Source organism: Mus caroli, unplaced genomic scaffold, assembly GCF_978045245.1.
Source record: "Mus caroli unplaced genomic scaffold, Mus_caroli_1 scaffold_6, whole genome shotgun sequence".
Lineage (NCBI taxonomy): Eukaryota > Metazoa > Chordata > Mammalia > Rodentia > Muridae > Mus > Mus caroli.
The window spans coordinates 31,658,380-31,670,951 of record NW_028227261.1 but is presented as its reverse complement, the minus strand read 5'-3'; the positions used below and the strand labels follow the sequence as shown (position 1 = coordinate 31,670,951).

Genomic DNA, 12,572 nt, shown 5'->3' with positions numbered 1-12,572 from the left:
TGTGTAAGTACTTGCCTGCGTATATGTCTACATACTACATGTACTCAGAGACCACAGAGGACAGAAGAGGGCATCTGGTTCTCTGAAACTGTTGTTACAGGTGGTAGTGAGTCACCACATGGATGCTAGGAACTGAACTCTGGTCTTCTGCAAGCCCCCCTAACCAGAGTCTCCTACCCCGCTGTATTTTTAGTTTTTCTGGTGTTTGATTGATTGGTTTTGGACTTTTTCCCTTTGGGGAGAGCCCAGTACTGATTTCCGGGGTGACCACACACACATTCCCAGTAACAATGTATCAGAACATGGTCAGCTATGCACTATTGGCGCAAGCCTTTGATCCCAGCACTCAGGAGGCAAAGGGAAGCAAATGTCTGAGTTCAAGCCAGCCTGGTCTACAGAGTGAGAGCCAGGATAGCCAAGGCTATCAAACGAACAAAAAATAAAGACTTTCCTTTTCTCCTCATCCTCACCCTTTGTCGTCATTCCTGGTGACAGTCATTTCTCCTGGTCATGGTGACATGTCTGTAATCTTAACAGCTGTTGTCATTCCTTGTCATTCTTGGTCTTGGTGACAGACATTTCTCCTGGGGTAAGCTGGCATTTCAAGGCATTTTTCATTTGCATTTCTGGTATGGCCAGGTGTGTTGGATATTTTTTCAAATGTCTAGTAACAATTCTTTCTTCTTCTTTTGAGAACTATCTGACCATTTGTCCATGACAGATGATTTGGTCAGTCAGCTCCAATTTAATTATTGGAGTTCCTTGTATAGCGTCGTGTAATTCCATTAGATGAGTAATTGGCAAAATTTCCTCCCATTCTGATTGCCCCACACATGTGTAGAGATCAAAGGTTGAACTCTCTCTTCCATAGCTGTTTGTTTTGTTTTGGAGACAGGATTTCACCAGTTCTGGCTGGCCTGAAACTTGTTATGTAGACCAGGCTGACCTCCAACACACAGAGATCCCCACTGCCTCTGCTTCCTAAGTGCTGGGACTAAAGTCTCGTGCCACCACTGCCCAATCCACCTTACTTTTCTTTTTCTTTTTTTAATTTAATATTTGCTTATTTTACACGGGTGTTTTGACTACATGTATGTATACATACCTTGTGCATTCCTGGAGCCCTCAGAGGTAAGAGCAGAGTATCAGGCCCCTGGAAGGAGCGTTACAGAAGGTTGTCAACAGTCAAGTGACTGCTAGGAACCAAACCCAGGTCCTCCGCAAGAGCAGCGAGAGAGTTCATCTCTCCGGCCCTCACTTCGCTCTGGGTCTCTCTCTCTCTCTCTCTCTCTCTCTCTCTCTCTCTCTCTCTCTCTCTCTCTCTCTCTCTCTCTCATTTGTTTTTCGAGACGGGGTTTCTCTGTATAGCCCTGGCCGTCCTGGAACTCACTTTGTAGACCAGGCTGGCCTCCAACTCAGAAATCCACCTGCCTCTGCTTCCGGAGTGCTGGGATCAAAGGCGCATGCCACCACCGCCCGGCTAACCTGGAGCTCCTGGATTCAGCTATCCAAGGAGCCAATGAGCTCCAGGGATCACCTACTCAACTTCCCCGAGCCCCTGCACTGTACACGCAGTGCCTGGCTTTTACGCAGCTGCTGGGATCTGAACTTGGATGTTTACGCTTACACAGTGGGCACTGTACCAACTGAACCATCTCCCCTGCCCCTCCCCTTTTTGAGACAGGGTCTTATGTAGCCCAGTCTGGGCTCAAACCAGCTGTGCAACCAAGGATGACCTCGAACAACTTTTAATCCTCTTGCCTTCCATTCCAAAGTCCTGGGGTCACAGGCATATGCCACTACACCCAGTTTTTACGTACCACTGGGAATCCAACCCAGGACTGTGCATTCTAGGCAGGGACTCTGCTAACCAAACCACATCTTCAGTTGCCTAATGTCATTTGAGTTTCATGTAACCACATTTGTCAGGATTATTCACTGTGCAAATGGAGACCTTTCCACAAAAGCCTTGCCTGTCTATGGGTCTACTTTCCCCGGCCCTGGTCTCAGGCTTGGGATGGTGTGTCTTTCCTTGCCCCTCTCTTTACCCTCCCTACTACTTTTCCTTTATATTTGCCCTTGCATCCCTCATTTCAGTTTTACCACAGCTGAGTACCGAATATTGACTATTTAAACATGTGTTTTGTATACAGCTGCTTCGGTCTATAGGCTGAACAATGTAAAAGACATTACTACCAATCTCATTTGATGTTTTGAGAACACTGCAGCTCATAAAGGTAAACTTTGCCCACAGGGTCTCATAGTAATGGCTCAGTACCCTACCAAAATCTCCATCCTTAGTCACTGAGATACAAGCCAACGAAAGAAGGTTAGAACCTGAGGGTTCTTACAGGGCCCCGGTGTCTGGAGGAGGGCCAAGAAAGAATATTAGCCTCTGGAGAAGGTAAGGAGAATCCCACAGAAGCCCTAAAATAACTAGGACCTAAGGCAATGGTTCTCTCTTTTTTTATTATTATTAAAGATTTTTTATTTTATTTTATTTTATTTTATGTACATGAGTACACTGTAGCTGAACAGATGGTTGTGAGTCTTTTTTTTTTTAGATTTATTTATTGTTATATGTAAGTACACTGTAGCTGTCTTCAGACACACCAGAAGAGGGCATCAGATCCCATTACAGGTGGTTATGAGCCACCATGTGGTTGCTGGGATTTGAACTCAGGACCTTAGGAAGAGCAGTCAGTGCTCTTAACCACTGAGCCATTTCTCCATTCCCAAGCAATGGTTCTCAACCTTCCTAATGCAGAGACACTTTAATACAGTTCTTCATGTTGTGGAGACCTCTAATAAAATTATTTCCGTTGCTAGTTCATAACTGCAATTTTGCTACTATTATGAATTATGATGTAAATATCTGATATGCAAGATATCTGATGTGTGACCCCTATGAATAGGTCGTTCAACAACCTTCACCCCCCATGTGTCTTGACCAACAGGTTGAGAACGGAGGAGCAGGTCAGGAACATAAGGAATTTAGAAAGTGATTAGGCCGGATGCAAGGTCAATAGGTGACATTATAGAGTTCACATAGTGCTCCGGGCCTGTAAGCATAGAAACAGGCCCGCCCACCAGGCCAAATTCTTGGGCTCCGCCCCAGCTCCCTGACACTCCGGAGCCGATCCATTCGCTCAGCCCTCGGCTGCTCTTGTCGCGCTCTCACCTCGATTGGTCGAGCCCGAACCGTCATGGCTGCGCCCATGTAACCTGGATCCACCGCGGAGAGGACAGTGGCGGTGCTGGCCCCCCGTCGAGTCCGGAGTCACCATGCTGCGGGCCGCGTGGCGTGCGCTGAGCTCCGTTCGTGCCCAGGCGGTGACACGGGCCCCAGTCCCTGCGCTGAGGGGCGGAAGTAGCGCCAGTCTGCTCTCCGCGCGCTGTGGCCTGCAGCCTCCGAGTGAGCCGCCGAGCTGGGTCCCGAGGGACTGGGCGAAGATAGAGGAGACCAGGCACCCGGAGACCCGAGAAAGGCAGTGACAGGATGAGAAAGAGGGTGATGGCTAGGGAAGGGGTGATGAGGCGGGAGATAGGGAAGTGAGGCGGTAGTTAGGTGCAGGTGCCCGCAGTCCGTGGAAGAAGGGACATGCGGGGCGGTGTATGGCAGAGTCTCAGCCCTTTCTATTCTGCGTAGGTCTACTGCGCGCCGCGCGAGCATACGCCGCCATCCAGAAACCAGGTACGAGGACTTGGGTTGTTGAGACTTGAGACCGCCTGGAAGGCTTGGGATGGACAAGGGGACAGAGGTGGCGCGCAAAGGGACAGGCCAAAAGACCCCCCTACATTCATTGTTTAGGGGGTGCACGAGAAGGTAGGAGTAAGAGCTTTCGCGTGAAAGCACTCACTCATTTGACAATACAGATCACCACAGTGCATCCCTACTGTGTCAGATGAGAGTGAGGTCGAAGCCTGAGGTCCAACCCAGTCCAGCATGGCTGGACCCAATGAGTGTGTGGCTGGCAACACTAGCAAGAGTTACAATTCTAGGAATATAACACTTTTTATCTGCCATTCTGAGACGAAGGATGTAGTTTCCCATCCTAAGTTAGCATGCCTTAGGGCCCTCGAACAAACACATATTATTTGAGGCAAGTTTACTTTTTCTGTGAACCAGCGCTGAAATGAGTGTCAAAGGATCCATTGGAACACAGTTAATAGGATTCAATCATGGCAGCGTATGAAAAGCACCCTTAACCCCGTGCACAATAAACTGTGATATCATAGTCTTTATTGCTACTAGTGTCCTTTGCATAGTGGCAGGACAGAGTCTGGCTTGAGAGGATCGATCATCTTGGTTGCACTACAGGCTTCAACCTCACTTCCAGTGACATAGTAGGAATGCACACACAGAAGCCGAGCTTTTAGTGATGCGAACTGGCTACTGACATTCCCTTAAAGCTAGCAGCACTCCCTCTCACCCTGGATTTCATTCATGTGGTCAACCAGCAAGCTTTGTTCAGGTGCTTCTTCTAGACTAGACTATGAACTAGGCTGGGGAATCGAGGAGTTACAGAGAAGCCAAACTCACTCCTGTCCACGGGAGAACCGATCCCAGTGAGGAATCTGATAACTGTAGAGCCAAGTCGGTTTGTGTTGCAGGCACAGTGGATGTCTTGAGAAAGGCCCCTTGTTTGCAGCATGCAACATGCAGGTGCCCACAAAGCTTGCAAAAGAGAAACTGAGCTAGCTTAGGTACTTGCCACAGATTCGGGGAGTGAGTGAGAGGGGTGGAGCCTGGGAGGATGGGAGTTCACGCTGAGTATTTTCCATCCTGTATTTGACAGTCCAACCCAAGCAGGATGATGAACCACCCTCCTCCGCATTCATCAAAGAATACAAGGACATCATCCCCAGCATAGAGAAGTAAGTGGAAAGCAATGTGCTTGTGGGTACAGGCGTTCCTGGGAGGATGGACAGGGAGGAGAAAAGGAGTGACCTAAGGACTTGGCCTGTTGTACTCAAAACTGAATTCTGTGGAGCCCTGGATGTGAGGGCCGCAGGTCTGATGGGCTCAAGTGGCCGGCTGGGCACCTGCTGCTCACAGAGCTCAGCTCCCCTCACACCAACAGAGGCCAAAGAACTAACATGCTCTGCCGGTCTTGGTAGAAATCTCTCTTCTCAGGCTGGAGAGATGGCTCAGCAGTTAAGAGCCCTGACTGCTCTTCCAGAGGTCCCGAGTTCAATTCCCAGCAACCACATGGTGGCTCACAGCCATCTGTAATGGGATCCAATGCCCTCTTCTGGAGTGTCTGAAGACAGCCACAGTGTACCCACATACATGAAATAAATTAAAAAAAAAAAAAAAGAAAGAAATCTCTCTTCTCTTGACTTCACAAAAGCTCTGTAAGAGAAGAAATTGTGTCCTGTTTGTATAAATGCTTTGTGTTATACAACTAAAAGACAGAGCTAGGACTAGAATCCAGAACTGACAGACACCAAAGCCAGAGTCCTTCTGCTTAGCCCCTGTATAGTGGACTGGCTCCATCCTTCCTTACTGTGCAGTCTGGCTGTGTCCATCTGAGGTGGAAATCCTTCCTTTGCCTTCCCTGAGACTAGACCAGGACATTCGAGCCAACAGCCCCAGTTGTCTGGCTGTCTTCAGCCCAACAGACCAGAGCTGCATTTCTTGTAGAAGTAACTGTCATTTGTTCTTACACCTCAAATGTTCTTAACAATTTATTTTTATTTATGTTCATGTGTGTATCAGCATGTGTATATGTGTCCATATGTGTGAGTGCCCACAGGGGTCAGAATAAGGCATTGGAGTCCCTGGCACTGGAATCACAGGATGATATAGCCAACTGCTATGGGTGCTGGGAACCAAACTCTGGCCCTCTGCAAGAACAAGTGCGTTTAACCACTGAACCATTTTTGCAGTCCCTACCTTTTCTTTAATTTGTATTTATTACAGTGCATGTGTGCATGACTGGGGGAGGCAGGTGCCTAAGAAGCTCACATGTGTAACGTCAGTTCTCCTTTACAGCTTTATGGTTCCCATGGTCAGACTCACACAGAAAGCACCTTTATATATCTGACCACCATCCTTCTTCATTTTCTGGCTTTTGTTTCCATTTCTTTTTAGATCTATTTATGTGTATGTTTTGCTCACGTGTATGTTTGTGCACAACGTAAAGGCCTGGTGCTTATAGTGGTCTGGGGAGGTCACTGGGTACCCGGGAACTGGAGTTATGGATGGTTATAAGCCACTTGTTGGGGCTGGAAACTTGGGTCCTCTGCAAGAACAGTGCTCTTAACTACTGAGCCTCTCTCCAGCAGCCGCAGCACCCCCCTTAAGATAAGCCTCAGTCTGCCATTCTTCCCTTTGAAACTACTGTGAAACAGCATAGACAGGCTAGATGGCTCAGGAGTTACGAGTGTTGCTCATCTGGAGAACACAGCCCATACCAGACAGCTCAAAAATCATCTATAACCCAGAGCTCCACAGGGTCGTAACCCTCTTCTGGCCTTCACAGGCACCTTCGTGACCATGAATATAATCTACACGCATACAAACACATAAACTCTCATAGAAAAACCCCTGTCTTCCCCTTCCCATATTCGTCTCATTGCTCTTGCAGGGTTGATGATGTTGTGAAAAGAATCTTGTCTTTGGAAATGGCCAGCAGGGTGAGTGAGTACCCATGCCACCCTAAGTCTTCTCCCTGGGAACTCCATCCCTTCATCCCTCTATCTCTCCATCCCTCCATCCTTCTATCCCTCCATCCCAGGCTTCCCCAGTCACAGCATTTATCCCACAGCCATTCTTTATCCAAACCAAGCACCATGAAGAGAGTTGTGTTCCTCCCTTGTGCCTCTGACATCTGATAAACAGTTGGTGCACGGTAAAGATGGTGCCTTAGGGTTTTTTGTTTTTGTTTTGCTGTGAAGAGGCAAAGTAAGGAAACTCTTAGGAAAGAAAGCATTTACTTTGGAGGCTTATTTCCTATTTCAGAGGTTTAGTCCAGTGCAGGTGTATGGCATGGTGCAGGCACGGCAGCATGCAGGCAGACACTGGAGCAGTAGCTGAGAACTACACCATGACCCATAGGCAGAGAGACACTGGGACTGGCTTGGGCTTTTGAGAGTTCAAAGCTCACCCTAGTGATACATGTCCTCCAACAAGGCCATGCCTTCTAACCCTGGTGGTCAGGCATTCAAATATTAAGGACCTGTAAGGGCCATTCTCTTTCAATCCATCACAGATGCGTACATGGATGAGTGAGCGAGCACATCTTCAGGACATTCAGCCAACAAACTAGTTACTTAACTTTAGTTCTAGCCTTGGGCTACGGAGGCTACGGAGGGCCATGTGGTTGGCCAAGGCTCTAGTGAATACAGTAAACCCTGGCCTAGGTGCTGTAACTGTAGCCTCCCAGTCAGGAAGGCTAGTCTTTAGAGGGTTTCCCCATTCAGATTTTCCCCAATTTCTGTCTCCAACAGAAAGAGAAGTTAAAAATCAAGCAAGAACAGCTGATGAACAAGATTGTGGAAAACCCTAAGGATTCCAGAACCTTGGAAGCTCAAAGTTGGTCCAGGGGCCCTTGGTAGCGGGGGTGCATAGGAGTCTGCTAGCTGGTACCTAGCCTAGGCTCTTGATGTGGCTTGGGAAGGGGAGAAGCATGGTGGGACTCTGGATCCCAAGTCCAGTGATGCTAGAGTTAACAGCTGAGTCCTGCCCATGCTCTGTGTGAAGGCAAACAGGTCATCGGTCTTCTCTGGAGTCTCTGCTTCCAGAGCAGAGTCTAAAGATGGAGCTATCTGGGGACAGGACTGAAGTTCTGTGTTCTACTTTGTGGTGAGATTGAGACGTTAGAGAATGTATACATACTTTGGAAACAAAAATTAGGCTACTAACAGTGAGACTCACACCTGTGGAGCGCTGTCATGCCCACGAGCATGGAACATTTCCAGGTTCCTGTTTTGGTTTCCAGCTGGAGTTGGCAGTAGCCCTCATTAGATGTGAGTAACAGCCTGCCTCTAGAGTAGAACCAAGAAGTAGCAGGGGAGTGACTTGGTGGCCTATGCAGTGTCTGCAGGGTTTCTTCCCAGCTGCCTTCGGCCTGCATTACAGCTGGTATTACCTCCTGTTGGAGCCTCAGTCCCTTTTTTTACAACTTTGCTAATGTGTATGGGTGTTTTGCCTGCGGGTATGTCTGTACAGTATGCCTAGTGCCAGCCGAAGTCAGAAAAGGGCTTCGGATCCCGTGAACTGGAGTTACAGACAGTTGTGAGCCACCATCTGCTAGGACTGGAACTTGGGACCTCCTGAAGAGCATCTTAATCCTGTGGCATCTCTCCAGTCATATAAATGAGACGTTTTAATTCTGAAACCTTAATGGAAACACAGAAGAAGAAAAAAAGAGTAAAATTTTGAGAGTTGGCTTTTATTATTATTACTGTGTGTGGAAGGATATGACGTGTGAGTGCATGTATACGTGTGCCACACAAGACAATTTTAGATGTCCTTCTATCCTTCCACCATGGATTCCAGGGATTGAACTCAGGTGTCACGTTTGTGCCACAGTACCTGTACCCACTGAGCACCCCTGAGTCCTCTTGACAGTTTTAGGTTTTATTTCAATGATTAGCTGGGTCCTCTAGTACAACAGTGACTATTAACCATGACAGCATGCTAACGTTCCTGAATTTAATGCTCCTGCAAGTGTGTTCAACCTGAGGCCTGCAGGCTGCATGTGCCCCAGGGAAGCCATGAATGCAGCCCAGCTCAACACAAAATCATAAGCTTAGTTAAAACAGGAGGAGGTGTTTTGTTTGGTTGGTTGGTTGGTTGGTTGGTTGGTTGGTTGGTTGGTTTTATTGTTGTTTTTAGGGTGGTTGTTTCCTTTTAGACCAGTGGTTCTCAACCTTCCTAATACTGCAACCCTTTAATACGGTTCTTCATATTGTAGTGACCCCCAACCATACAATTATTTTGTTGCTACTTCATAGGTGTAATTTTGCTACTGTTATGCATTTTAATGCAAATATGATATGAGACCTCCAAAAGGATTTCGACCGGCAGGGTCGAGAACCATTGTTTTAGATTCTGTGTCACTATGTAACTCCAGCTGGCCTGAAAACTTGCTATGTCAACACCACACAAAGATCTACCTGCCTGGGTCTCCATTAATTTTGTAACTGAAGTGCATGGCTCTCAGGCATGAGCTTTGTAGATGAAAGCATTGTGTCGCAGGGTCAAAAAACAAGACTACAGTGGTGGCCATTGAGGGTGCTGCTCCCCAGCCAGGCCCAGGGCACACACCCATAATTCTAGTAAAGGAAGAAAGGCAAGCTGGTTACAAGTCTGGGCTACATAGCACGGTTAAGGTCAACCACCTTCTCTCCCCTACCCCCCAACGCACAGTCACACACAATGCTATTTGCTATGGTAGATCATGGCCTTTATGGATTCAAGTATTTCCTTTTCTTGAGCTTGCTTTTCTAGTAGAAAGATGATCCACAGATTTTCTTTGAGAATTTGCAATTCAGAGTGCTTTAGGATTTAGAGCTATACAAAAGCATCTCTGATTGTTACTCCTTTGGTTCTACAATACGAGGTGGGTCTGGGCCCTCCCTTCCTCTATGCCCAGCTCTCATCCTCTGTGGTTTGTGGTTTCAGTCATTGCCTTGACTGTCAGGATCCGCAATTATGAAGAACACATGCAGAAACATCGAAAGGTAAGCCCCGGGCTTCACTCAAAGCTAAACCACATAGCAAAGATGGAGGCGGGGAGTAAAGAACTCCTGGTCCTAAGAAGCTAGTGACTGTGACACCAGAGAGGTCACACCCTCAACCCTAGTAAGGAAAACACTCCCCTCCTGCCTCTAGAGGGACAAAAGGAGCCTTATAGACTCCGCTGGGAGTTTTCTGTGGTCAAGAAAAAAACCTGTAGAGCATGGTCACTGCCTGAGACATAGTGGGTGCTTAGTAAATTGTTTTTAAATGATGGATAATAGCTCTGTCACTTCTACCTAAAGTCATGGTGACTTTGGGAAGCCTATTGGTCTGAGCCCATGTTTTTCAACATCTGTAGAGTGGGAATTCTGCCACAGAACTGCAAGGATTACAAGAATTAATACCAGCAGTAAGTGTGGTACACAGCACATCTCTAGGCTCTTAGCCAGTGTCTCTCATAACCTTTAGAACCGCTTCTTTTGAATCTTTGAGAGCAGCAATCTCTCCATGGAGTGAGTGACAGTGTCCTCAAGGACACTGCTAGGGAGTGACGCCTGACACATCTTAGCAGTCTTGCCCAAGGCCCATATACGATTGTGTCATTGCTCAGCTGAGCAGCACAGAGCTGCTAGAAATAGGAAATTGCTGGTGTTTGGTCCCTGTGCCGAGAAGGCTGGTTTTGAACTCTCCATCCTTTCGCTTCAGCTGACTGAAGCTAAATTATAGGGTATGTGCCATCAGACCCAACCACTAGTGGGGTGGTGGTTGTTGTTGTTTCAATAAGTATGCAGTTGTGAAGACAGACTGATGTAGCCTTGAGTGCTTCCATGAGCTAGTTGAACATGCTCTTTTTGAAATTAGTTTTGGTCATTTGAGATGTAGAATCCCAGCTCCATTGCAGAGCCTCTCAGGGAGCAGGACCTGGAACAGAGGAAAGGGTTCTCTTCCTACTCAAGCTGACAGTCTCCTGAGTGCTGGAGAAGCTCAGTGGATGCATGGTACGGGGAGACTGAGATTTGGAGTCAGAGCAGGCAGTAGACACAGATTTAAGGCGTGCCCTCAGGGTCCACAGTCTAAAGACCTATGGCAGGCAAATAAGTTCTCTAAACCTTTGTTTTCCTGTCTGTAAACTGTGAACAATGACAATAGCTCCTGCAGAATTGTAGTAATGTTTACATCAGATTGCAGGGGCGTTTCAGTTAAATGATGAAATAACCATATTTTCATTAATGGGAAGAAATGCTAATACTTAAATACTGAAATTAGGAGTAAGTATAATGGCTTAAGCCTGTCATCCCAGCAAGCAGGAAGCTAAGACAGGAGAATTGCCATGTGTTTGAGGCCAGCCTGGGTTACAAAGTGAGTCCTTGTCTCAAAACAACCAGTGATACTAATACAGCTTCTTCTATAGGACAAAGCCCATAAACGCCATCTGCTGATGAGCATCGACCGCAGGAAAAAGTTGCTCAAAATCCTCCGTCAGACCAACTACGATGTCTTCGAAAAGACATGCAAGGAGCTGGGGGTGGAATATACCTTACCCCCTCTGCATTTCCAAAAGGTTCACCGCCGCTTCCTGGCCAAGAAGGCTCTGTGCATTCGGGTACGAAGTCATACAGTTGGTTGCTTTGGTCAGCCTCCCTGGACTGAGGTGCAAAGAGTAGGAGAGAGAAGCAGTCTGTTTCTGACCAAGGCCTAGAACTGGCTCAGGTCACCAACACATGCAGAAAAAAATAGGGTTTCCACTGAGATAGTTCCCACCGACCTGCTTCAGATCCACGGTCTTACATAAAATTACAAAGTCTTTTCCTACCCCCTTTCAACCACCAGGTTTACCAGGAGGTGCAAAAGCTGAAGAAGCAAAAAAGGGCATTAAAAGCTGCTGCAGCTGCTGCCAAAAAAGAAAAAAATGAGGGGGTGCCAGAGAAGCCTTCAAATGCCCCACCAGAGAAGACCCAAGTGAACTAATAAAGTCTGTTCCCGTGAAGAATGATGGAAGATGGCCTTCTTTTTAACCTGAGCAAGAGGAGTTTATTTTTAATTTTGCTCTGGGATCTTGGAGGCAGAGTCCCTGCCATCACCCCAGAGGACACAGTCATAGAAACAAATACATGGTGTTTCAGAGTGGTAATGCTGGCAGCTGTAGCTGTCCTAAAGCATGAGGAGGAGTTCACTGGCCAAGAGAAACGGCATTTAGGCAGAAGAACTGCAAGTTAAAAGGGAAAGAAATCTAAAGACATACATTCTGGGACAGTGAGACTCAAACACTATAACTTTGGAGTTAGGACTTCAGTCTGTGAATGAGACTCAGGCATAAAAACATTCAGTTTGCCGGGCGGTGGTGGCGCATGCCTTTAATCCCAGCACTTGGGAGGCAGAGGCAGGTGAATTTCTGAGTTCGAGGCCAGCCTGGTCTACAAAGTGAGTTCCAGGACAGCCAGAACTATACAGAGAAACCCTGTCTGGAAAAAAAAAAAAAAATCATTCAGTTTGCCAGCCAGTGGTAGTGCACGCCTTTAATCCCAGCACTCAGGAGGCAGAGGCAGGCAGATCTCTTGAGTTTGAACCCAGCCTAGTCTACAGAGTGAATTCCAGGACAGCCAAGGTTACACAGAGAAACCCTGTCTTGAAAAAACAAAAAAAGAAAAAGAAAAAAAAATTCAGTCTGGACCTCATTCTGAAAAGGGAAATGCCACCAAGAGAAAGATGTGTTAATGTGCTACCAAAGAGCAGTTGAGAGATGAGGGCTGAGGGCTGAACCAGCGCAGTTTGGGAGCTGTTGAGGTACGTGAGGCCCTGGGTATGTGGTTGCCTATGGATACTGAGCTCTGGTGTTGACTAGTTCCAGTATTTGGGAGAGACAATATCATTTCAAGGCTAT

The 12,572-nt window shown here is 47.2% G+C and overlaps 1 protein-coding gene across 1 annotated transcript; it reads left to right on the top strand.

The window, feature by feature from the left end:
- The first annotated feature begins 3,153 nt into the window (after positions 1–3,153).
- Positions 3,154–11,681, top strand: Mrps15 (mitochondrial ribosomal protein S15). The gene is made up of 8 exons (XM_021160462.3): positions 3,154–3,415; positions 3,650–3,694; positions 4,800–4,878; positions 6,594–6,642; positions 7,456–7,540; positions 9,635–9,693; positions 11,103–11,294; positions 11,522–11,681. Exons 1-8 carry the CDS (start codon positions 3,286–3,288, stop codon positions 11,657–11,659), a joined length of 777 nt encoding a protein of 258 aa, XP_021016121.1. The 5' UTR covers positions 3,154–3,285; the 3' UTR covers positions 11,660–11,681.
- Positions 11,682–12,572: the final 891 nt, after the last annotated feature.